The sequence below is a fragment of the Gaeumannomyces tritici genome (genome assembly GCF_000145635.1).
Source record: "Gaeumannomyces tritici R3-111a-1 unplaced genomic scaffold supercont2.2, whole genome shotgun sequence".
NCBI classification, from domain to species: Eukaryota; Fungi; Ascomycota; class Sordariomycetes; order Magnaporthales; family Magnaporthaceae; genus Gaeumannomyces; species Gaeumannomyces tritici.
In genome coordinates this window covers 1,792,401-1,813,889 of record NW_008804546.1, presented here as the reverse complement: position 1 = coordinate 1,813,889, position 21,489 = coordinate 1,792,401, and the positions used below count along the sequence as shown (strand labels likewise).

At 59.2% G+C, this 21,489-nt stretch overlaps 10 protein-coding genes and 1 non-coding gene across 11 annotated transcripts in view; 5 read left to right on the top strand and 6 right to left on the bottom strand.

The window, feature by feature from the left end:
• The first annotated feature begins 100 nt into the window (after positions 1 to 100).
• On the top strand, positions 101 to 3,260 carry GGTG_03126 (hypothetical protein). Its single transcript, XM_009220904.1, has 2 exons — positions 101 to 700; positions 781 to 3,260. The coding sequence occupies exons 1-2, from the start codon at positions 424 to 426 to the stop codon at positions 1,953 to 1,955; spliced, it is 1,452 nt and encodes a 483-aa protein (XP_009219168.1). The 5' UTR covers positions 101 to 423; the 3' UTR covers positions 1,956 to 3,260.
• GGTG_03125 (hypothetical protein) lies at positions 2,168 to 3,806 on the bottom strand (the record flags this gene model as incomplete). The annotated part of the gene is made up of 3 exons (XM_009220903.1): positions 2,168 to 2,891; positions 2,957 to 3,028; positions 3,104 to 3,806. The coding sequence occupies 3 exons, from the start codon at positions 3,804 to 3,806 to the stop codon at positions 2,848 to 2,850; spliced, it is 819 nt and encodes a 272-aa protein (XP_009219167.1). The 3' UTR covers positions 2,168 to 2,847.
• Positions 3,807 to 3,954: 148 nt separating this feature from the next.
• GGTG_03124 (vacuolar protein sorting-associated protein 17) lies at positions 3,955 to 6,637 on the bottom strand. The gene is made up of 3 exons (XM_009220902.1): positions 5,805 to 6,637; positions 5,196 to 5,649; positions 3,955 to 5,055 (listed from the first exon to the last, which is right to left on the bottom strand). The coding sequence occupies exons 1-3, from the start codon at positions 6,315 to 6,317 to the stop codon at positions 4,202 to 4,204; spliced, it is 1,821 nt and encodes a 606-aa protein (XP_009219166.1). The 5' UTR covers positions 6,318 to 6,637; the 3' UTR covers positions 3,955 to 4,201.
• A 171-nt stretch (positions 6,638 to 6,808) lies between these two features.
• GGTG_03123 (elongation factor G) lies at positions 6,809 to 9,936 on the top strand. The gene is made up of 3 exons (XM_009220901.1): positions 6,809 to 7,233; positions 7,324 to 7,384; positions 7,496 to 9,936. Exons 1-3 carry the CDS (start codon positions 7,000 to 7,002, stop codon positions 9,787 to 9,789), a joined length of 2,589 nt encoding a protein of 862 aa, XP_009219165.1. The 5' UTR covers positions 6,809 to 6,999; the 3' UTR covers positions 9,790 to 9,936.
• Positions 9,937 to 10,028: 92 nt separating this feature from the next.
• GGTG_20050 lies at positions 10,029 to 10,135 on the top strand. Its single transcript has one exon. It is a non-coding gene; the product is annotated as a tRNA-Pro (tRNA).
• Positions 10,136 to 10,443: 308 nt separating this feature from the next.
• Positions 10,444 to 11,826, top strand: GGTG_03122 (hypothetical protein; the record flags this gene model as incomplete). Its single annotated transcript, XM_009220900.1, has 3 exons — positions 10,444 to 10,776; positions 10,875 to 11,240; positions 11,322 to 11,826. The coding sequence occupies exons 1-3, from the start codon at positions 10,463 to 10,465 to the stop codon at positions 11,824 to 11,826; spliced, it is 1,185 nt and encodes a 394-aa protein (XP_009219164.1). The 5' UTR covers positions 10,444 to 10,462.
• A 430-nt stretch (positions 11,827 to 12,256) lies between these two features.
• GGTG_03121 (hypothetical protein) lies at positions 12,257 to 12,655 on the bottom strand (the record flags this gene model as incomplete). Its single annotated transcript, XM_009220899.1, has 1 exon — positions 12,257 to 12,655. The coding sequence occupies one exon, from the start codon at positions 12,653 to 12,655 to the stop codon at positions 12,257 to 12,259; it is 399 nt and encodes a 132-aa protein (XP_009219163.1).
• Positions 12,656 to 13,064: 409 nt separating this feature from the next.
• GGTG_03120 (hypothetical protein) lies at positions 13,065 to 16,130 on the bottom strand. Its single transcript, XM_009220898.1, has one exon. The coding sequence runs from the start codon at positions 15,096 to 15,098 to the stop codon at positions 13,218 to 13,220; it is 1,881 nt and encodes a 626-aa protein (XP_009219162.1). The 5' UTR covers positions 15,099 to 16,130; the 3' UTR covers positions 13,065 to 13,217.
• A 221-nt stretch (positions 16,131 to 16,351) lies between these two features.
• On the top strand, positions 16,352 to 18,109 carry GGTG_03119 (hypothetical protein). The gene has a single exon (XM_009220897.1). The coding sequence runs from the start codon at positions 16,656 to 16,658 to the stop codon at positions 17,778 to 17,780; it is 1,125 nt and encodes a 374-aa protein (XP_009219161.1). The 5' UTR covers positions 16,352 to 16,655; the 3' UTR covers positions 17,781 to 18,109.
• On the bottom strand, positions 17,745 to 19,571 carry GGTG_03118 (hypothetical protein). Its single transcript, XM_009220896.1, has 3 exons — positions 19,035 to 19,571; positions 18,694 to 18,934; positions 17,745 to 18,595 (listed from the first exon to the last, which is right to left on the bottom strand). Exons 1-3 carry the CDS (start codon positions 19,073 to 19,075, stop codon positions 18,281 to 18,283), a joined length of 597 nt encoding a protein of 198 aa, XP_009219160.1. The 5' UTR covers positions 19,076 to 19,571; the 3' UTR covers positions 17,745 to 18,280.
• Positions 19,572 to 21,145: 1,574 nt separating this feature from the next.
• The window catches only part of GGTG_03117 (hypothetical protein), a gene marked incomplete at both ends in the record, with an annotated part of 2,322 nt that continues 1,978 nt past the window's right edge, over positions 21,146 to 21,489 (bottom strand). Inside the window, one exon of the mRNA XM_009220895.1 lies at positions 21,146 to 21,353. Within this exon, the coding sequence (XP_009219159.1) occupies positions 21,146 to 21,353 (208 nt within the window). The remainder of the gene's footprint in view (positions 21,354 to 21,489) is intronic.

Here is a 21,489-nt window from a genome sequence, read left to right as displayed (position 1 = left end):
TTGGAGGGGTGGAGGAGCTCGCCCACTTTTTGGCGGGGTGCTTCCCGTATTTGCCCAACGGGAGCACACTGTGTTAAACGGAGCAACCACTACCCAGCAAGCCCACCTTGACTTCTGATCTCATATCTTTGAGCTTCCACTGCGCAGCTCCAAACGCACCGCCTGCTGCCACAATCCGATTTTGACGACAGTGCCGCGCACAATACCAGTGCTCGAAATTGACGACCGATAGCCCGCTCGTCTTGGTCCGCGGCGGGCGGTCAACCGGCGCCTGGCATCGACGACATCAGCAAGGCGGGGAGGCACCAAACGCGGCCTTGCTCTTCTGCCTGGGGAGCAAGCACCGTGGCAGCCTGGCCACCCTCACCACAACCGCCACCACTACCATCACCGGCCGGCCGATTCGACCCAACGCCGCCCATCATGGCTTCCTCGAACCAGCGCAACCCGTTCATGTCGACACACAAGTCCGACTCGGACCTCCACATCATCCTCCACCCCCTCGTCCTCCTCACAATCTCCGACTATATCACCCGCCACACACTGAGAGGACAGACCCAGCCCATAGTAGGTGCCATAATCGGTCGCCAAGATGGGCGCGCTATAACTATGGAGCACGCTTTCGAGTGCGCCGCCGAGCCCAACATCACAGGAGGCGGCAGACTGGTGGAGCCATGGTTCACCGAGCGCCTAGATCAAAGTATGACCCTTTCCGTCTTGGGTGTTTCCGCCGCCGAGGGGTATGCGTCTGATTTGCTTGCTGACTTTCTGTGCCCGAAGTGAGACTCGTTCACAAAGACCGCGGACTCGATCTTGTTGGCTGGTACACACTCCTCCCACGCTCTGGGCCCAACTCGGAAGTTCTCCTGTTACATAACCAGATACTGGCGAACAATGAGTCTGCGGCAATCCTGGCCGTCCACCCGGATGAGATTGTCGCGGGCGGAGCCACCGGCGGCAGGCTGCCCATCTCTCTCTACGAGACCGTTTACGAATCGGAGGAGCAGAGAAGAGACGGCGGCGAGGATAAAGTGATGAAAGACGGCGACGATGCCGACGACGATAGCGCGACCCCTGACCCGGTCGCGCTGGCTGCCTCGTATACCAACATCCGTTTCCGCGAGCTCCCGTACTCGGTCGAGACGGGAGAGGCGGAGATGATTAGTATGGACTTTGTGGCGCGCGGCGGCGCCAACGCTACCACATCGACTACCACCGACCCGCAGCAGCAAGGACCTGGGGACGAACAGAAGAAAAAGCAGGTGCCGTCACAAGTCAAGGTCGACGTCAAGGGCAAGCGCCGTGCCGTAGCCAAGGATGAAGAAGACGACGACGAGGCGTCGACAGCCGCTGGCGCAATTGAGCCTGCTGTTCTCTCGCGAGACGAGGAAGAATTGGTGGCGACGCTTGCCACCAAGGCGAACGCTATTAGGATGCTTCACGCACGCATCCAGCTCATCATCAAGTATCTGGAGGGCCTTCCCCCCTCTTATCTCACTACCAGTGATCAAGCTCCATCAGACTCTGGAGCTGCCACAGAAGCCGAGGCTATACCAACATCGACAGCCTCGACCGAGGGCGCGGCCGGGGCAACTGCTGAAGGGCTACCGGTAAGCTCTGCCTCACCTGCGCCGCCGCCGTCGCCCACGCTACTGCGGTCGATCCAGGCACTCGTCAATCGCATCCCGCTGCTGATTCCCTCGACGACGGAGGCATTCGAGCGTGAGATGCTGAGCGAGGCCAATGATGTGCACATTGTTTCCCTACTTAACGACGTTATGCAGAGCGTCAATGATCTGCGTGATCTCGGCAAGAAGTTCCACGTTGTTGAGCAGTCCAAGAATCGGAGGCAGCTGAACGATCATCAGGGCGCGCTGAGTGGAATGCTGGGTGGAATGATGGGGGTGGCGGACCAGCAGAGACTCAACTTCAGCGTGGGCGACCTTCTCATGTGAGGGGCCGTCGCCGAAGACACTCACAAGCACACGCATAGATGCCTACCATTTTGTAGAAATCGCGTGCTCGAGTAATATCGGTTCTGAGGGTGTCGCAGACGAATGATGACGACTAACGAGCGGTCGGCCTACCCTTCATATCTACCAACAGAAGAAGGACGGGGTGACATGATGAATAACAGACACTTGCGTACAGTGTTCAGAGGAAAGGAAATTGGCCCGCTTCGTCTCAGAATCGTTGCTTGGCGAGAAAACGGTGTATATTGCCGTTTATTCAAGTAAGAATCACAGCTTCGCGGTGTCAAATGTGGGTGCTGGGCCCCGAGTGAAGCCCCTCTGAGCGAAACCACTAGGAACCTAGTTGGGTTTATCCGCCCGGTTCTTTATATTACATGAAGAGAGCCGTTTTGGGGAAGACGACTAGAAGACAGCGCGGGAATAAAGGTGCGGACCGATAAAGGAAAGGGCGACATGTGGCGAAACTAAGTGTCGATGATGACTTTGACGACCAGCCTGCCCTGGCCATCCGCAGTCTGGCCCGCGAGCTTAAACGCGTCCTTTGCCTTTCCCAGGCCGCAGAACCGGTGTGTGACCATGTCGCCGAGGCAGGGGAGCCTAAAGGCCTGACCGGGCGCGACGCCGCGGCGGCGGCCCGTCCCCTCCCCGTCCACCTCCTCCCCGCCCCGGGCCTCCAACTCCGTCGCGGCGGTGCGCAGCAGCCGGATGCCGGTCGGGCAGGCGTTTGCGTAGCGGAATACGCTTAGGACGTCGACCTCGCGCAGGTGGGCGACCGACACGGGCAGCGTCTGCACGGGCGTGGATGGGCACTCTGTCTTGAAAGGTGGGCGGTATGCATATGGGTGGGTGTCCCATATGCATGGAAGCGGACACGTTAGGAAGGGATGGGCAAATGATGGTAGCGAGGCAACGGTAGAGCTAGGACGGGCATTAGCTGAGGGTGGTGCGGGCAGAACGGAGTTGGAAAGGAGTATATTGCAAACCTGGGCTTGGTCGGAATCTCGCTGGTGGCAGGATCATGACGTTGAACGTGTTGCGGTGCCAGTCCCAGTTGGCTGGCATGGTAGGTCAAAGCATGGTGTGAAATCGCAGGAAGGAAGTAATCTTCTAGTTGGCGGATTGCGGTTCACGCTGCGCCATCGCATCTACGTGCTGGCCGGGCTCGTCCGTGCCACCCTCGCCAGGCAGGCGGAGCGGCGCCGTGGCCCTCAAGACCACCACCTGGACTGCAAGGGCGGCAGCTCGCGGGGCGGGGACAAGCCTCTCGCCGGGATATCGCGCAACGGCAAGAACGCCCTGTCGGACTGGAGGAAGGCCTGCGCAAGGCTCGCCGCCGGCATCCGGCCCTTGCAGCTCCGCCTGTTCGTCGCGCCCCTTTCCGCGTTCCCGGTCCTCCGTGCATGCGCCATCCGTCTGGGTCACATACCCGACGACCGGCTGCGACGTCTGGCCGAGACGACCGTCCGCCAGCTCACCGCCAAAACCCTCCCAGGGGCTCCGGCCGGGCGACCCACCCCGCCGCCGCCGCGGGCAATGGCGGGGTGCCACGACGCGCCCCCGTCCATGCACGCCTTCCTCGGCGGCGCCGTTCCCGCCCGCTGCGTCCGCCACCTGCGCTCGCTCGAGGTCGTGTTCGCGCGCGACGGCGCCGTGGCATCGGTCGTCCGGGGGTGGGCGCGCGGCGTTGAGCTGCTCGTGGCGCGCCACGGAGCGGCGCTCCCCGGGCTGGCCCTGACGCTGAACCTGTCGAGCCAGCGCGTTTACGCGGCCAAGTTGAACCACATGCCCACGGAGGATATGGAGGCGGTCGAAAGTAGGGCGAGGCTGGTGCATCGTTGCGTTTTGGGGCTGCTGGTCGACGGCCTCAAGTTGTAGACGCCGGCACTCCCGAGGGAGCGGCCGCTGAGAGACCTGTTTGTGTACCTGAGCTGAATAAGAGGTCTTGAAGCTGTGTATTCGTTCACGCAATGCGGACTTTACTCTGCTCTATGCAGCCTGTTTAATCGCACCAGGACGGGCAGACGGGCGGAAGGGTTGAAGCAAAGGTCGCGGTCACGCGGGCAAAAATGTTCATGTCTTTTGCCGCCCAATATCATATTCTTAGAGCAAACAGTGGCCAGCGTAAACGGGGCTAGAGAAGACGTAAAAAGGAGAGGTGAAAGAAGCAGAAAAGATGCCCAGAAAACATGGCTCAGCGGTAAACCGAGTACACCGAAGCGCAAACGTCCTCAAAACGTGCTCGTCGCTAGGCGGCTAGCAGCGTTCCTCGCATCTAGCCGGTCCCCGTCGTCCTCGTCTGCTGTGCTTGACATGCCCTTGGGCCGCGAAGTTTCTGTCGCGTCATCTCCCTCGCCGTCCTCGGGTAGAGTCCCAATCATGCTGGCTGTAACTGAGGCGGCCGCCGCGTCGGAACGGCGAGGTACGCCGCTCCAGGCGTCGCCCTTGGGCCCCTGGCTGGCCGCCATGCTAACACGCCTCTGCGGCGGGTGCGCCTCGCGACCCAACCGGCTAAGACCGCCCGAGCCGTCGATACCGCGGATATCGGGTCGAACTGTCTCGAGCAGCGCCAGCGTCCGCCTCTCCGCCTCGATCTCGCGCAACACGTACTCTCGGATGCTCAGTCGAAGGTCCGCCGCCGTGCGCGCGAACCAGCGCCGTCGCTCCTGCACCAGGTTCTGCGTCACGCGCTGCGTCTTCTGCTCAAGATACGTCTCGTTGCGCCGCGCCTCATCTAGTGATGCGATCGCCTCGTCCACCTTCTCCCTCCGCACGTTGGAGCTTCCCCGCAACCGGTCTGCCGCGTTAAGCTTGCTCCGCGTCGTCTCCTGCGCCTGAAGAAACTCGCGAATCAATATCTGCCGGTTCGTGAGCGTCTCCTTGACGATAAAGGCATCCGAGGAGTGGTGCTGTAGCGGGTCGCCAATCGTGGTAGCCTCGGCAGTGGCTTGGGCAGCATGGCAGTCGCCAACCGTCTGGATGACCTTGCCCAGCTTGCGATAGGCGTTAGCGAGCCCCTGGTGCAACTCCTGCACGTGCATTGCCCCCAACTTGACGCCGAAATCCGACTCGGCGAGACCCAATCCTGCAGCTTGTTAATGATCGGTGTAGCCATCGCATGCAGTGTCGCCTACAAACTGCGCCCTTCCCCGCAAGGAGATAACAGAATATTGGGAGGAAGGAGGTGAGAGGGGACGGCGTCGTAGCGGGGGACGATCTGCTCACCTCTTCGGGCTTTCACAAGCTTATCAACCTTGTGGCCACCATCCATCGCGCCCAGGTAGAATAACTTGACAATCGGACGCGAGTCCTGCAACTCTGGCGTGTCGTCAGGTGGTGGGGCGAACTGCTTGAGGATCTTGCGGCGGACGCCCGTAGCCGGCTGCTTCTTCTTGATCGTGGGGCTGTAGCCAAAGTCACTCTCGACAAAGCGCACCATCTCGTCATCCCTGAGCAGCACATCGTTGCTGCAGACGTAGTTGAGCCACCGTTGCATCAGGCCCTTGACTCGGACCTCATCCTCGTCGGTGCCGGCGCCCGCAGACGTCAACGGAGGGGGCACAGCAGGTACTATGGCTTCGGGGTTGGACGATATGAGGTGCTCGGCAAGTTTGACGAACTCGGAGTGCAGTCGGCGGATATCTCGGTATTGTGTCGTTCGGAACTTGGGGATGTTTGTCTGTGATCCTTTGATGTGAGCCTCCTACTCGTCGCAATGGCACATCCACCAGCAACTCGCTACACACCACACCACCAGGCCTATAACGTGGTGCGGGCGTCGCATGCATCAAGGGAGGGGGACATAGAATGGAAAGGGTGTGTTGGGTTTCGTACATGGACGTCGAATCTTAGGATTGGGTCCTTCCGACCAGTCCGCTCGAGCCCCGTTATCTTGGCCTGGAGCTTGAAGAGCGGCTGCGGAGGCCGCCTCGGTTGTGAGTCTGGTTGCTGACTATCCTGGTTCTGTTGCTGCTGTCCTCCCTGGGCTTTAGCATCCTGCTGCGCTGCTGTCGGAGCCTGGCCCGCGGCTGCCTGCGACTGAGACTCGCCGCCCTCGGGCGCGTCTGTCCCCGAGTTGTCCGCCTGACCCTCGGGGGCGGGTGCGGCACTGTTGGCGGTGGTGGGCCTTGTGAAGCCGGTGTCGCTGTCCCCGAAACCGGCATCGTCCTCAGCGGCACCGAGGCCGTTGCCGGCGGGGTTTGGCGTAAATCCCTGAAAGGCGGGCGGGGCGAGGGCGCCACCGGCGGAATTAAAGGTGGTGCGATTGGGTTGGGGCGAGGTGCCTGGCGAGCCCCATGGCGAGGTGCCACTGGGGTTGTCGTCGTGGAAGGGCTGGCTGTAGTCCATGATTGCTGGGCGTGTGGGCGCGGGTGTCAGGTGGTGGTGTTTTGGTCCGAGGCGGATGACGTTGGCTTCTCGTGCGAACGGCGACTAGAGCTGTTGTGTGGAGGCTGGGCCTGAGGAGCTGCCCTGGCGGTCGCAACCAAGAGCGGGGCGCTGACACGGAGCAGGAGCGACCCCAAGAACGCCAAACTCGCTCAGTGCCCTGCTGTTAGTCTTAATCACGACCAACTGTCTCGTGCAAACGGTTCAGACAACAAGCAAGCGAATGGGCTGGACCTTGAAAAGCCACATGCGGTGGCGGGGACTAGTCGTAGCTTGAAATCGACGCGGCCCAAGATCAATCAATCATGGACTTCAACCCGTCTCGATTGGCTTCTAGCTTGGCGCGCACGGAGCACAGGCTCCGCTGCACGGTGCTGGGCACGGACCTGCACAGGGTCAAATCAGACCAGCACCTTGCCTTTTTGCGCCTGAAAACTCCAACCAGGAGAGGCTATCGAGAGCCACGCCACGCCGCCGACCTGCCCCAATCACTTGCATATGTCACCGTAAAAGTCTTCGTTACCACCACCTTCAAGGCAGACTCCAAACTACGTGGCGGGTAAAGCAGGTCAATAATAGGAGCCAGAGGGGCCAAAAATGCACACCTTCTCCCCTCCTTGACAGGATACAGCCAGTGGCCAGTATGCTGTCCTCCAGACGCTGTTTCTCAGCATGCCGTAGCTGGGATTCAGGGATCCGCAGGCTCCGGTCTGCTCCTGTGCTGTTTCAGCGCAGTTCTCGGCTCGGGGTTTCAGTCTCGCCGTCTTCCTTGGGGAGCCGTTGGAGCCTGCGATGCTACACTGGTGATGGGTCCACCTATTACGATGCCAAAGTGGGAGATATAAGAAATATTGGGATTATAGCTCACGTTGATGCGGTATGTCTAATTACTGGTTCACAGCCGGCTGTATTCTCGATTCAGACCGAAGAACTTGGAAGAATGCCGGCCTGACATCCTGTGCCATAGGGTAAAACAACAACCACAGAACGGATGCTTTTCCATAGTGGCCTGACAAAGCACTTGGGCAGTGAGTAGAACTCCGCTCGTAGCTATCCACAACTATCTACCCAAGGCTACCAGGAGTAGGCCTCACATGTGGCACACGTAGCGTATATAGGCTAAACGCACAAGCATACAGATGTTGACAGCGGCGATACTGTCACTGACTTCCTTCCCATGGAGAGGGATAGAGGCATCACCATCCAGTCAGCCGCCATCACCTTTCAGTGGCCACGGCCGGCGGAGTGTGCCCCAGGCGTCTCGCCCAAGACAGTCAACCTGATCGACACGCCCGGCCATCAGGACTTCCGCTTCGAGGTCGACCGCTGCATGCCCGTGCTGGACGGCGCCGTCTGTATCATCGACTCTGTCAAGGGCGTCGAGGCTCACACGGAGCGCGTCTGGGCCTCGGCACAGCAGTTTTCGATCCCCCGCATCCTCTACGTCAACAAACTGGATCGCGACGGCGCTTCCTTCCAACGCTCCGTCTCCGAGATCGCCAGTCGTCTCAATTCATGGCCCCTGGTTCTCCAGATTCCCTGGTGGGATAAGGACAACTTTGTTGGTGTCATAGACGTTGTCAACAGCATCGGGTACCGCTGGAAGTCTTTGGGTGTCAAGACGACCTACAGCCAGGAGAAGCTCAAGGCCGTCTTGGGTGAAACCAACCCAACTCTCCTAGCTCAGATGGACGAGGCATATGAAGCTCTCATCAACACCCTCTGCGAACTAGACGAAGAGTTCCTTGATCGAGATTTGGACAACATGACACCCGAGATCATAAGAACAACCATCAGAAAACTGATCAGTACCGGCGACGGCAAGATGGTTCCCGTGTTTGCGGGCTCAAGTTTGAGAAACATTGGTGTGGACCCTCTCCTTGACGCCGTGGTCGACTATCTACCAAGTGCCAACGAACGGCCGCCACTTGAAGTCTCCATCGACGGAGTAAAGTCAACGCTAGAGCAAGCTATCAAAAACCAAAGCTCGGGCAAAAACAAGCGTCCGGTGGGCATATCTGCCCTTGCCTCCGTGTTCAAGGTCGCCAACGACTTCAGCAAGCACGACGCAACAAAGAGCATGCTGTCCTTCGTTAGGGTGTACCACGGCAAGCTGCCAGCGACCGGCGAGGTGTGGAACGCAACAAGAGGCGCTGCGGAGCACGCTATGAGCATGGTGCAGATCTCGGCCAACAAAACCCACCAGATCCCGCACTTGTCGACAGCCCAGATCGGTGCGCTCAAGGGTCTCAAGGATGCCAAAACCGGCGATACCCTGATACTCGCGACCAACGTCGGCCACAAGTGGACGGAGAGCCCGCTGAGCAGACTCCAGGTCCGGCCGGCGGAGATCCCGCATCCCGTGGCCTTCATCACCATGGCTCCTCAGTCCAGGTCAGGAATCAAAGGCGTGGAGAGTGCACTGGAGAGGCTGTCTCGTGAGGATCCTAGCCTTCGGTATAGCTACAACGATAAGGAGGAGGTCTTCATCTTGTCAGGCATGGGCCGTCTCCATATCGAGGTCTCCCTGGACCGACTCAAGACCGTATACGGTCTGGAGGCCAACATCTTTGGCATCGAGGTCGAGTACAAGGAGTGTATCTTGCGGTCTACAGGGCCCCAGCGCCATCTCTTTGATGGCGTCGTGAATAGCAAGAGCGGCAAGGCGGCCTGCACGGTTACTCTTAAGCCAAAGTCCGAGGACGGAGAGGAGGGAAGCTACGCGGCGCCCATCGACGAGGACAATGCGGTCCGCATCATCTTTGCGGAAAACCCCGACGGCTCCGGGTGGCCCGAGGGCTTCGACCCCGAAAGGACGCGACACGAGCTCCTGAGCGGCGCGGCGGCGGCCCTCCGCACGGGGCCCAGGCTGCGGCGGCCGGTACACGGCTGCGTGGCCAGCGTCGCCTACGATCCGGCGACCGACTTCTTCGGCGCCGGCACGCCGAGCTCCCACAACGTCAAGGCCGCCTACAACGCCGTCAAGGCGTGCCTCAAGGACGCGCACGCCAGGTCGCTCGTCGGCATCCTCGAGCCCGTCATGAGGGTCGACATCGCCTGCCCCGAGGGCGCGGCCGACGCCATCCAGCACGACATCTCGGGCGCCCGCGGCGGCACCGTGCTCGAGGTCATGGACCGGAGCGCCGAGGTGGGGGCGGCCACGGCGGCCGTCGCCGACGCGACCGAGGGCGGCGAAAGGATCCCGCTCGACAGCGTCTACGTGCCGCGGGACCCGTACGAGAGCGTGCAGTCGCTGCGGGACCAGAAGAAGGGGCTGGTGCGCATGCTGGAGATGAAGGCCATCGTGCCGTTCAAGGAGATGCTGGACTACGACTCCAAGCTGCGGAGCATGACGGCCGGGCGCCACTCGCTGGCCATGTCGCTGGACACGTTCAAGCAGGTGACGGGCCCGAGGGAGAAGGCGATTGGTTGATTCCTAGGTAGCTAAGAGTCGACGTTTTTGTCGCGACGGTGCTTGTATTACCCTTGTACGAATATCAAAGGAGGGTGTGGGAAGCATACAGACGAATTGAAGGAGAATTTAGAAAAAATAGACGAAGGGATGATTGCTGGGTTAGCGAAGCTCAGCACCGATGATCCACATTCTGCCCCGCGATGACACATAGCCGATATAAGCCTCCACCCGCCACCCACCTGCAACAAGCAGCAATCGGCCCAATGGTCTAGTGGTATGATTCGTCCTTCGGGTTAGTTACAACTCGTTCTAGCTTCTAGAACACATCTGGACGAGGCCCCGGGTTCGAATCCCGGTTGGGCCCGACTTTTTGATGCTTTTTATACCCCTTCCTAGTTCGGGTTTAGTTATATATATAGGTGGTGAGTGAGTGAGGTGCATAGCAAGTAGCAACAGCCACGATTGTTGTTAGTACCTTGCTTACTTTTTTTGGTTACCATTTAATTCGGATTAAAAATTCTTTGTTTACTGAATAATGTAAAAGCAGGTACTCTCTCGGCCCGACATTGTAAAAATTGCCCCTCGTGATGAAATCGTTGATGATGCGGTGATCGTGTACATGACGTCCTGGACCATAGTGGCGCTTCGATGATTTACCATATCAGCGAGCATGTCAGGACCTTGGACATCAATGATTTCTCGTTCTTGGCTATCATTTATGTTTGGCCTTGTAAATGCACGGTACTCATATCTAGAACCCCCAAGACTCGAGATGCATCTCTTCTGTTTTTTGCTAGTCGGCTTCGTCTCCGTCCTCGCATTCGACGACCCTCCATTGAGAGAGACGCGGAGCATTGACGAGATATACCGAGCCGCCCTGGATGAGGGAGGCACCGTGACGCTTTGGCACGGCGGAGATGAAGTCTACCAGCGCGACAATCTCAAGGCCGCGTTCGAAGCGCGGTTCCCGGGGGTAACGGTAAACTTGACCGTCGACCTCTCCAAGTTTGTCCACATCCCCTCCCGTTCCTGGTCACTGCACGCCAACACGGCCTTCTGGGCCGTCGTGGCAGCACACCGCTGAGACGTGAGTATCCACACAGATATCTCGACGGCCGGTTCGATGACCAGCTAGCCAGGGCCGCCAAGGGCGACGCTGGGGCCGTCACGGTGGACAGCATCATCCTCCAGACCGTCCACGACTACCCCCGGTGGGCGCAGCAGAGGGCCTTGCTGGACTACAGACCTCTCGGCTGGGACCAGATCAGTCCAGCATTTAGGGACCAAGCGTCGGCGACGCACTACGGCGTCGCCGTCTTCTCGTGGCCCCTCGTCTGGAGCACCGACAAGCTCCCGGCCGGCACGGCCCTGTCCGAGTTTGATGACTTCCTCCGCCCGGAGCTCAAGGACAAGATCGTGCTGACCATGCCCCACGACGACGACGCGGTGCTGTGGGCCTTTGACCTCATGTTAGTGCCTCATTTATCGGAAGAACGCAAGAAGCAAGAGTTTGCCGACGTTTCAGAGCTAACTAGATCCCCCCCACCTAGAATACAACAAAAAGGCACGCCATGGCTCGACGCCCTCCTGGCCCAGAACCCGCGCTGGGTGCGCGGCACGCACACGCCGCTCGCCCTCATCTCGCGCAACGACACGCGCCTCGCCGCCACCTTCACGAGCGGCACCGCCTACCCGCCGCCGCGCGGGTTGGCCGCCGCCGTGCCGCGCCGCACCCGCTTCGTCAGCTGGCCGCAGACGGCCGCCATCCCGCGCGCCGCCCCGCACCCCGAGGCCGCCAGGCTGCTGCACGCCTTCTTGCTGTCCACGGCCTGGCAGGGGAGGGGGGGCTGGAGCGTGCGCGGGGACGTGACCCCGCCGCCCGGAACCACGTTCGGCGTCGGGCATGACGTGGCGGCCGGCGGCGTCCCGAGCACGGACCCGGCCGCCTTCGCGCCCTGGATGGCGGATCGGGCGCGCGTCGAGCGGCTGCGGCTGTGGTTCGAGGACAGGCTCGGCACGCCGCAGGGGCCGAGCCCGCTTGTGGACGGCTCGTGAGGGGGGCACCTCGGGATGGGGACGGGGTGTGTTTGTGTCTTTTGTGTATTTTTCTTTTTGTTGGTAGGACGCCTATCACCTTACGGTCCTAAAGGGGCTCACCTCTAGGGTGATGCAAATCCGACTTTTGGCGGGGTGAATCGTGTCCCTTTTGCATGGGAAGAAAAGAGATCGGTCTGCCAAGGGCCGGCCAGAGGCCGGCCCCTATACACAGGCCTGGGCCACGTGACAGGCCTACCTCACCTATCGGATACCCATGTATATAGCTGACCCAACACTTTCTTTTTTGTCTTCTTTCGGTCAATGGGCTGGGGCGGGCAAAGGGGAGGACTCGAGCGTGAGCGGGGGTCGTCTGTTAGATGCTTGCTCTCTCTCCCTTCCTCTTATTCCCTTCCTCTTATTCCCTTCCTCTCTCTCCCTCCCTCCCTCTCTATGAATCTACGCCAGCCATCATAACATGTTGCGCTTCGTATCCGCCCTGGCCCCCTCTGCTGTGATGTGATCGACTCTCATTACCCATCACTCCAGATCGAGCTCGTACCAGCCGTCGGTGGTCCTCTTGGCCCGCGGCTGTGCTCGCCGGCGTCGAGACGGGACGCTGCTGCGCCCTGCAGGAGGGCCGCCGTGAACGCCAGCACGGTTTGCGAGTGACTGGGCGGGAGTCGAAGAAAGAGCAAAGACCAAAGGCCCGCGGCTGCTTCGGGGGGTCCTTGCAGTGGGGAGCAAGTGCTTTTATTACGAGCCCCTTGACAGCCGTCCGCGCCACACGTAGGCTTTCGGGGTCGGGGTCTTCAGCCCGGAGTCTACGAGGGAAAAAGAACAGACCCATTTCTCCGGTTTCTAGGAGGCTTCATGCCTAGCGGATATCGGACCGCAAATTCTGTCTGAAGCGGGCCGCGAACGAACATGGCGAGGTCGGGGCGTAGCCTAGCGTGCGCCGGGTTTGTGTCGTGTGTCTTGACACATGTTATTCATCTTTGCCGAGGACGCCAAAATTGCGATGACAGCTGAGGTATGGTTCGTGATGTAGAGGTTTGGTGGTAGGTAGTTATTCTAGGCCTGGATCTAGCGTGGCATATATGTAAACTTGATGGCGACGGCGCAAAGTCAAATCTCAGTGCCAGGCGCCATTCAAGGGGTGGAGCAAGTGCTAGACTGTTGCCCCTTTTACTGCGGGGTGGCGTGATCACTATTCAATAAGAAACGTGCATCTGCAAGACACACAGGAGTCTTGCGGACCGCATGGAGAGTTTTAAGCATTAGATTGCTTTATTTAGAGATTCATACATGATTACGCTGTTGTAACGACAAAAGCGAAGGCCCCCGCTTAGTGGCTGATAGCTACCAAGTGGGTCTATATCCTCGCTGTTGAAGCGACACGTTCCCAAACCTCACCTATTCTGCAGCTCCATGGGCGCCCTGTCCACAGCGGCGGCGGCACTTGGCTCCTCGGCACCAGCCGTCGCCGGCCGCCCACGGGCGAGCGACTTGAGGCCGGTGCGGTGCTCCTCGTGCTCCTCGCTCAGTTTCTTAGAGCCGATGAAGACGCTGCAGACGAGCCCGAGGCCGGCAAAGGCCACGTACATGGTGAACATTGTGCGCAGGCTCAGCCAGTAGGCGCCGCGCGCCACCAGGCCCGCCTCGCCGGTTATCTGGGCCACGGTGCCGACGCTGGCGGCCGCGTCGGCGCCCGTGAGCAGCGAGGCGATCTCGGGCCCCACGGCCTCGAGCAGGCGCCCGCGCTGGCCCTCCATCGTGTTCTGGAACACGACGCCGCCGATAACGACCGAGATGGCGGTGCTGAGCTGCCGCACGAAGTGGAACGTGGCCGTCGCGCTGGCCACCTCGGACGGCGCCACGAACGTCTGGAGCGCGATGAGCGGGCCCTGGAAGTTGGGGCCCGTGCCGATGCCGGCGACGATCTGGTACAGGATCAGCTTGGCCCAGTCGGGCCCGGACGCGGACGGGCCGCCCAGGTCAACGAACAGCCCAAAGCCGATGGTCATGAGTGCGAATCCAAAGACGATGGGGCCGAGATATGTGCCCAGGATCTTGATGATGAACCCGGACCCGATCGACATGAGCGAGAGCGCGGTGCCAAACGGCAGGATGTACACACCCGACATGAGCGGGGTGGCGCCCAGGACGGCCTGGAAGTAGAGAGGCAGGAAGTAAAAGCCCGCAATGGTCACAAAGCCGTGGAAGAAAGCGGCCCCTAGCACAAACTGGTTACTGCGCTTGGTGAAGATGGAGGCAGGGATCAAGGGGAAGGGCGCAAAGTAACGCTCCACCACGACGAAGGCGCCAAAGAGCGCAGCGCCGAACACCAGGAGGCAGACGACGGTCGGGGAACTCCATGGAAACAAGACGCCGCCAAGGGTGAGGCCCATGAGCACCATGACGGTGGCCCCGATGATGGCCAGCGAGCCGAGCCAGTCCACGGCCGCCAGGCCCTTGCGCATGGGGGTGCGCGGGTTGTGGAGCTTCAGGACGACAGCGAGAATTATGAAGCCAACACCAGCCACGGGCAGGTTGATCCAGAAGCACCACCGCCACGAGATGGTCTCTGTGAAGAAGCCGCCGAGTACGGGCCCGACGCCTCCCGCAACAGCCCAGACGATTCCCATTATGCCGTAGTAGATTCCCCGATGGCGCGGGCTGAAGAGGTCGCCGATGCAAACGTTGACCAGGATGATGATGCCGCCTCCGCCCATGCCCTGCACCGCGCGGCTGATAATTAACATGTTCATGCTCGTGCTTAGGGCGCAAAGAAGGGAGCCAATCCAGAAGACGACGACGGTCAGGAGGAGAATGGGCTTCCTGCCCCAAATGTCGGATATCTTGCCCCAGACCGGGGCTGTCGAAGCGTTGGCCAGCAGGTAGGCGGATCCGATCCAGGTAAAGCCGACGGTGGACTGGAACTCGAGCGCGATGGCGGGAATCGAGACGGTCACGATGGAGATGTCGAGGGCGGCGACGAACAAGGTCGTGGCTAGCGTCATGACGATGAGTGCGGTCTGCATCTTAGTGCGCCCGGCCTCGGGTGGAGGCGGCGGGCCTCCAGCATCTTCAGCGCTGACGGGGCCTCGGGCACCTGTTGGCAACGCGTCGTTGCCAGTGGCAAAGGCCCTGGGCGGCTCCATGGCTCCAATGGAGAGAGATGCGCTGCTGGAAGCCGTAGCGCTAACTACGGATGCCCTCTTGCGGTCGACGCGATCGGTATGATTCTCTTCGTCGGCAGCCATGTGGCCGCCGGCAGCCTGGGAAGCCATTCCCTATCCTTGCCGTACAGGGGTTTTCCCGAGACGTGATTCCGGGTCACGGGGCCCACCGATGGTGAACAGGACGGTGCCGGCCGCAGGGGCCTCGTGTCGACCCGAGTCGACTGACAGGCCTGTTATCGTCGGGATCAGGCTGGAACAGCCGGGTGTTCCCTGAGATGGAACAAGCACGGCGGATAGTAGAGCGGGCCGAGAGGAAAAAGTGGGCTTGCTGATCGCTGGACGGGTTGGGGATGGTTGACAAGCTGGTGAAGGACGTTCGTTTATGGACGGGTTTTATATATCCATGACGGGAGTGACGAGGGAGGCGCAGTTTCGCTGCCCTTTGCGGGTTACAAAGGCGAAGGGCGATCCGGGTGAGTGAACAATGAACAAGGCGAGATAGGACAAGGGGTAGGAATTAGACAAAGGATAGGAGGGCATTTCCCAACATGGAGAAGCTGTCAAAGAAGAAAAATGGGAGACTCGATCTGCTTCGAGATTCTCGTCGTCCATCTGTCGGTACCAGAGCACCGGCACTAGCAAGGTTCACAACAGCCGAATGGAACGCTGACAAAAAAAGAGGCATAGAGGTATTGAGATTGCTTGGGTCGGCTCCACTGGACGAGTTCCAACAGCCGACGCATCCTGTTCACCGACAAGGCGCCCTGCCGCCGTCCTCGGCACCAGGCAGGGCGCCTGCTCGCGCAGGATGCCGTGCCGCCAGAAGCGCGAGCCGTCCTGTTTGGGGTGGTACTGGGGGCTGTCTCCGAAGTGGGTGCGGGGTTGCAGTTGAGCGCTTTCCACACGTCCTGGCTGGCGATGTCGGCAGCCAAGCGGGAGGGACGCCACATCCGCAGCGGATGACAGCGGCGATGACCCCGTGACGGGTACTGCAGCCACCCTGGGGGTGACCAAGGGTGACCAACCAGGGTGGCAGCTGTCAGGCGGGCGCGCGACTCTAGAATCAGTGACAGCTGTTGTCGGTCGCCGGGGAGCAAACAGACGAAAAACGAGAATGATTGATATCATACAATTTCCCAGCCTGATCCTCCCACCCATCAGCTGTGCCAATCGACGGCGTCCGTGTCATCCAAAGGGCGCCTCAGGGTCACGTGCTTGATAGGCTGGCACCCCTGTTGCACATGTCACGAGCATGGCACTCGCTTAGCCTTGCGCCTGGTGCATTGGCCTGGCGGGGTGCATATATCGAGTTGGTGTGTGGTAGTGTTGCATGTTCAGCCATCCAGGGAAGGGAATATGTATGATACCAAGCCGGGAGGATCGTGTAATTGGGTCCTCAGGTACTGAGGTTTGCATTTCCAACTTGGGCTTGTCAATCCGCCTCGAATTTTCTTGACCTTTTCCCAACCGAATTATGCTCGACATTCCAGTCACAAGGCGATGCACGGGCCTCGCCCTTGCCCCTGAAGAAGCAAATCCCCAGGTTTGGCAGCAAACCTTTGCCCCTGAAGAAGCAAACCCCCAGGCCGTGACGTCCCCACCTCAAGCTACAACAAGAAACGACCCCAGGCGTGACGACGCGATCACAGCCATCGCGAAAACGCGATGCTCAAGCTAGGTAGGCATGTCATGAACAAAAACTTGAATCCAAGAATCCAAATTCGCACCCATCCCATAACGCCAGTTCTGCACCAGCAGCCCAACCCGCCATGGTCACCTGCACCCCAGTCCCTCTACCCGCCATCCCCGGTATGCCGCGCACCTCCCTTCCCGGGGGGAGCCCCTCCTCTGGGCGAGCGCAGCCTCAACATCGCGCCCCCCGCCGCCGCCGCCGCCGCCGCGAAGCGCGGGACGAAGCGCAAGTCCACCGACGCGCCGTCTGAGGACCCCGAGGCCGTCAAGGCCATGATGTTCCCCGCCGAGCTGGACGAGATGGAGGACGACGACCCGCGCATTGCGCAGTACCCGCGCCAGACGTGCAACCAGGTGCGCAAGACGATCCGCACCTGGACCGAGAGCGGCGCCCAGAAGATCGGCGAGTTTCAGCGCACCATCGGTGTCTCGGGCCCGGCCTACAACCGCTTCATGAACCGCGCCGGCACCTGGGCCGGCGAGGAGACGGACACGTACTGGAAGGCCCAGATCTATTTCAACCAACGCAAGGCTCTGGGCCTGCCGCTGGCCCTGCCCAAGCCCAAGAAACCCAAGACGACGGCGGCCCCGTCGGGCGACGCCAACCCCGAGGCCGCCAAGAAGGGCGCCGGCCAGGACGCCAAGGTGACCAAGCTCCTCGACGCATGCGACGATATCACCCTCCCCGGCGAGGGCACCGAGGGCGGCGTGCCCGTCTACGACACCCCGTCCGAGATGCGCAAGAAGTTCCGCGCTCTCCTGGCCAAGGAGGGCGTGTCCAGGGCGGCCTTCATGCGGGCCCTGAGCAAGATGATCCCCGACGAAACGCACGTCTCGGCCCAGAACCTCAAGACCTTCATGGACCAGACCGGCACCATGGACGGCAACACGAGCAAGAGCTTCTACGCCGGCTACCTACTGTTCGAGAAGCAGCGCGTCCGCGACGGCAAGCCCAAGTCGGCCTTCCGCCAGGAGATGGAGGCGCGCCACCAGCCCGAAGGCGTCGAACGCGAAACCAATCTGAAGACCACGGGCTTCCTCTGCCTCGCCGGCGAGCGTCCGCACATCGACAAGTTCGGCAGCTTACAGATGGTGTGATTAAGGTGCGACTGTGTCGTCACAGAGAGTGCCTCCCGCGGGCCGGGTGGCCCTGTCAAACACGCGGGACTGGAGTTTTGTATGTGTATTATCGGGCCGGCTGCCTGGGTGTTTTTGGTCTTTTGATGTTGGGTGGTGTAGGTTAGGATGTATCGGGTGTGCATGTATGAATCAGGGGTTTTAGGTGTCTAGGCAGGTAAAAGTCAGGGCAACACTGTTGTCAACGTATTATCCCCAAGAGATCAGCTAGGGGATATGCGCCTTGTCGGTATTGCATCCACCAACAACAACCCCATCCATGCAGCGGTTTCATCTTGGCAGCCAAGGAATGAAGGAGGATAAGCTCTCGTCGGGTCAGTTATCATCAGTGAAGATGCTACTTCGTGACTTTTTGAAGTACCCCCAACCCAGCCCCTTTTCCAAAGCCAAAAACGCCGCAAACCCAACTAGGTACCCAATCGCATCCTTGCCAAGTCATCCATCCCGCAACACGCGCCACCCTACAACCAGAACCTAAAGGGCCGAGGCCGCCCGGCGGCGTTTATTGGCGGGACCCTCAGGGTCGGGCTCGTGGGATCCAGGTCCGGACGCGTGGTGGTGGTCGACGACGTCCTGTTGGGCGGGAAGCTGAGGGACGGGCCGGGGAAGCTGGTGGTGATGGAGCCGCTGCCGCCGGGGGAGGTGGCGGTCGTGCTGACGGTGGAGCCGCCGCCGCCGCCGCCGCCGCTCGTGCTCGGGCACGACGGATGGATGACGCCGTACGAGGTGGTGCACCACAGGCCAGAGCAGCTGCTAGCGCAGGGGAAGTCGAGGTACTAAGGGGGTGGTTTGTTCATTTCAGCGTCTGCTTTCTCGTCTTTCGTCTAGACTTGGACCACGACATGAGGGGGCAGGGGCAGGGGGGGTCACATACCACAGTCGGCACCGGGCCCGGGCAGGAGCAGAACCGCGTCAGCGTGGCCAGCTGGATGCAGGCCGGGACGGTGCAGGTCGAGCAAAACTCCCGCGTCGACGTCACCGTCGGGCAGCCCGTCTGCTGGGGCGGCGACGGCAGCCCGCTCGCCGACGGCACCGTCGCCGTCGTGAGCTGCGGCATCGTTGCGGTTGTGAGGATGGTGGAAGCGCCGCCGCTCTGGGTGGCGGCCGTGCTGGCGCTGTTTGCGGGGAAGGGGCGGACTGGGGTTAGCTGCACGGTATACCCCTCACGTTGATAGTCACCTAGAGAGGGGTGCTTTGAAGCGGACTTCCACTCACCAGGCAAGCACAGCGCCCAGGATCTGGACAAAGGTCTTCATTTTCTGCCTCTTTTTCGACCGCGGGAAGTGAGATGAAGACGGGTGGTTTTCGGAATGGGCACTTGAACAACCGTCCGGAAAGTGCGCGCATGTCTCCCCCAGCCTCTTATAGCGGTGAGAGGGGAGGGGGAGTTGTTTTGTGTCGCCCAGCCATCAATCAGATCAATCAACCCTGGCACCACCCGAATCCTTTGGGCTGACAGCACAGCTTGGCGCGGGGACGCACGCCGCGGGGTGGCTGGCTCATTTGTCCATCACTTTTCGTGTTTGTTGGTCGCCAAGGCGTGGGTGACGATTGCAGGTCACGCCCATGGCGGGAAGGGAGCATTCCTGCTCTGATACGACACGTTTTTCTCGCGTCGCGCGCTGTGGCGAGCTGCCCTTTTTTTGTTTTTTTGTGTCTTGTCCCGAAACTTGGGCTTCTCTGGGGTGCTTGTCTCGACTCCACATATTCGCCTCCAAAAACACGCTTCGCGTACTCGGCGGCAGAGTTGGCAATTAGTATCTTAGTATTAGTATAGTTTAGTACTAGTACTAGTATACTAAACTAATACTAATATGCATAAATTGGTATAGTTCGTACAATTTAAATAAATGATAAATATTTAAACCCTTATTATGTTAAGTGCTTACGGTTTTATGTAAAGGGATCTAGCAAGGAAACGGTTAAATCACCGCCACAGCGCCACAAGGGATGCTCGAGCCACAGGCACGAGCTTCCCCGCAGGGACCCATGAGCCTCAGGCCACAAGGGCTGTTACGTAACATGGGCCTCAAGCCACAAGGGCCCGTCACGTAACAAGGGCCAGAGAGGCCATGGGTTAAAGCCAGCTTGTGGGAAGCAATTTAAGCAATTTCCTCCCCAAGTTAAAGTTGTCGTTTTTACCTTGTAGTAATATAGGATTTTAAACCCAATTAAACTTTCTGCTTTATCGTAATTACTTTGTACAGCTTTCGGCTTAACCCCGTAACAAAATGGTAAGTAAAATATGTATATATTAATACGTTTTTTATGAAAAAAGAAAAACCAGCGTTATGTAGAAAAATTTATAATATAATAATCCTAGCTTTGGGCGTTTGGTTTTATATTATTATACAAAACGTAACTTGTTTAAGCGCAGTCCGGCTTACATTTTAAATACATTTAAAATGCGCTTTAAATACGGTTAAAATCCGGCTAATACCCAGCCTTTAAATACTTAAATTAAATATTTCAAAACCGCATTCCAGCCTTTTTCGGATTTAGGTTTTATAGCGGGATATGTATATATATACAAAGCTTAGTGCGTAGCGCATTTTTATTGCACTCGGTTCTTAATAAAAGCGTAGTAAGCTTTTTACTTAAGCCTTAATCCATCCTTCCGGGGCGGGGTAAGCCTTAAGTTAAACCTAGTTTGTCTTAGCAAGGGATGGCAGCGGTATATAGCTTTCTTAACTTACGGGGTAATCCCGTTGGGTTTAACACATGTGTACAGCGTTATACGGAAGTTTAGTTTCTAAAATTAAGGTTTAACTTACTTTTTACTATTTAACTTATTTACACGTAAGTACGGTTAAGGCTTTACCTTTATTATTTAGCTTATTCGTATAAATTTGTGATAGGGGTTACCTTTTATTACTTATTGTTACGGTACGCGTCGGGACACTTAGGGAAGAACCTAAGGCCGCATTCCCAGCACGCCAACGTTACGCTTACGAGGCCACAGTTTAAATGAACATGGAGCGCTTGTTGTCGGATACTTACTTAATGCCGTTTTCCATTTTTGGCTGGAACGGCTTAAACCAGGCGGACCGTACGTCGTCCGAGGTGCCGTCCATAAGGTATTGCTGGTGCTGCCTCACAGTGGCCCGGTACAAGCGCACCAAGGCCGATGCCTGAAATCCTCCGAGTCCCTCCACGATCTTCTTGGCGTGGTAGGCCAAAGCCGGACGGAGTCCGATCGACGGAGGGAAAAGGGAAAATGGACAGCGCGCCACTTGTCGACCCACGGGGTGGTCCCGTTAGGTTTAACACTACTATATCATACATCATCGGGCCCCTCGTGATACTGCGGCTGGGGCTACAAAACTTCACGGAATTCCCGTAGGCGCCGGCATGGTCCTTAGGGCGGGCTCGGAGAGCTTGCGCTGGCGGCCCTCGGCCAGCAGGCGCTGGGTAGTGATGCGGTCCGGGTAGTTGCGCAGGAACATGTTTGTGAAGTGCGTGCCGTAGTGGATGCCGTCGCGCGGCTCCTGGCCGGCCTCGTGGCCCGGCAGCGGCTTACACACGGCCTGGAAGCTGGGCTCCTGGAAGTAGGCAAAGGCGTACCGCTCCGCCGTGTTGAGCCCGACCTTGTGCGGCGTCGAGGGGAGGTACGAGTTTGTCATATACTGCACCATGTCGCCTGGAGTGAGAAGCAGGCCACAGGGGGGGG

Excerpts from the sequence above, each read along its gene's own strand:
- GGTG_03124 (XM_009220902.1), bottom strand. The coding sequence starts at position 6,317 with ATGGACTACAGCCAGCCCTTCCACGACGACAACCCCAGTGGCACCTCG. Across the intron at positions 5,650-5,804 it reads TCCTAAGATTCGACGTCCAT|ACAAACATCCCCAAGTTCCG; the intron begins GTACGAAACCCA and ends AAAGGATCACAG. Across the intron at positions 5,056-5,195 it reads GCTTGTGAAAGCCCGAAGAG|GATTGGGTCTCGCCGAGTCG; the intron begins GTGAGCAGATCG and ends AACAAGCTGCAG.
- GGTG_03120 (XM_009220898.1), bottom strand. The coding sequence starts at position 15,098 with ATGGCTTCCCAGGCTGCCGGCGGCCACATGGCTGCCGACGAAGAGAAT.
- GGTG_03119 (XM_009220897.1), top strand. The coding sequence starts at position 16,656 with ATGCTCAAGCTAGGTAGGCATGTCATGAACAAAAACTTGAATCCAAGA.
- GGTG_03123 (XM_009220901.1), top strand. The coding sequence starts at position 7,000 with ATGCTGTCCTCCAGACGCTGTTTCTCAGCATGCCGTAGCTGGGATTCA. Across the intron at positions 7,234-7,323 it reads TTATAGCTCACGTTGATGCG|GGTAAAACAACAACCACAGA; the intron begins GTATGTCTAATT and ends CCTGTGCCATAG. Across the intron at positions 7,385-7,495 it reads CCTGACAAAGCACTTGGGCA|ATGTTGACAGCGGCGATACT; the intron begins GTGAGTAGAACT and ends ACAAGCATACAG.
- GGTG_03118 (XM_009220896.1), bottom strand. The coding sequence starts at position 19,075 with ATGAAGACCTTTGTCCAGATCCTGGGCGCTGTGCTTGCCTG. Across the intron at positions 18,935-19,034 it reads CTGGGCGCTGTGCTTGCCTG|CGCCAGCACGGCCGCCACCC; the intron begins GTGAGTGGAAGT and ends CCCCGCAAACAG. Across the intron at positions 18,596-18,693 it reads CGGGCCCGGTGCCGACTGTG|TACCTCGACTTCCCCTGCGC; the intron begins GTATGTGACCCC and ends CCACCCCCTTAG.
- GGTG_03126 (XM_009220904.1), top strand. The coding sequence starts at position 424 with ATGGCTTCCTCGAACCAGCGCAACCCGTTCATGTCGACACACAAGTCC. Across the intron at positions 701-780 it reads CACCGAGCGCCTAGATCAAA|TGAGACTCGTTCACAAAGAC; the intron begins GTATGACCCTTT and ends CTGTGCCCGAAG.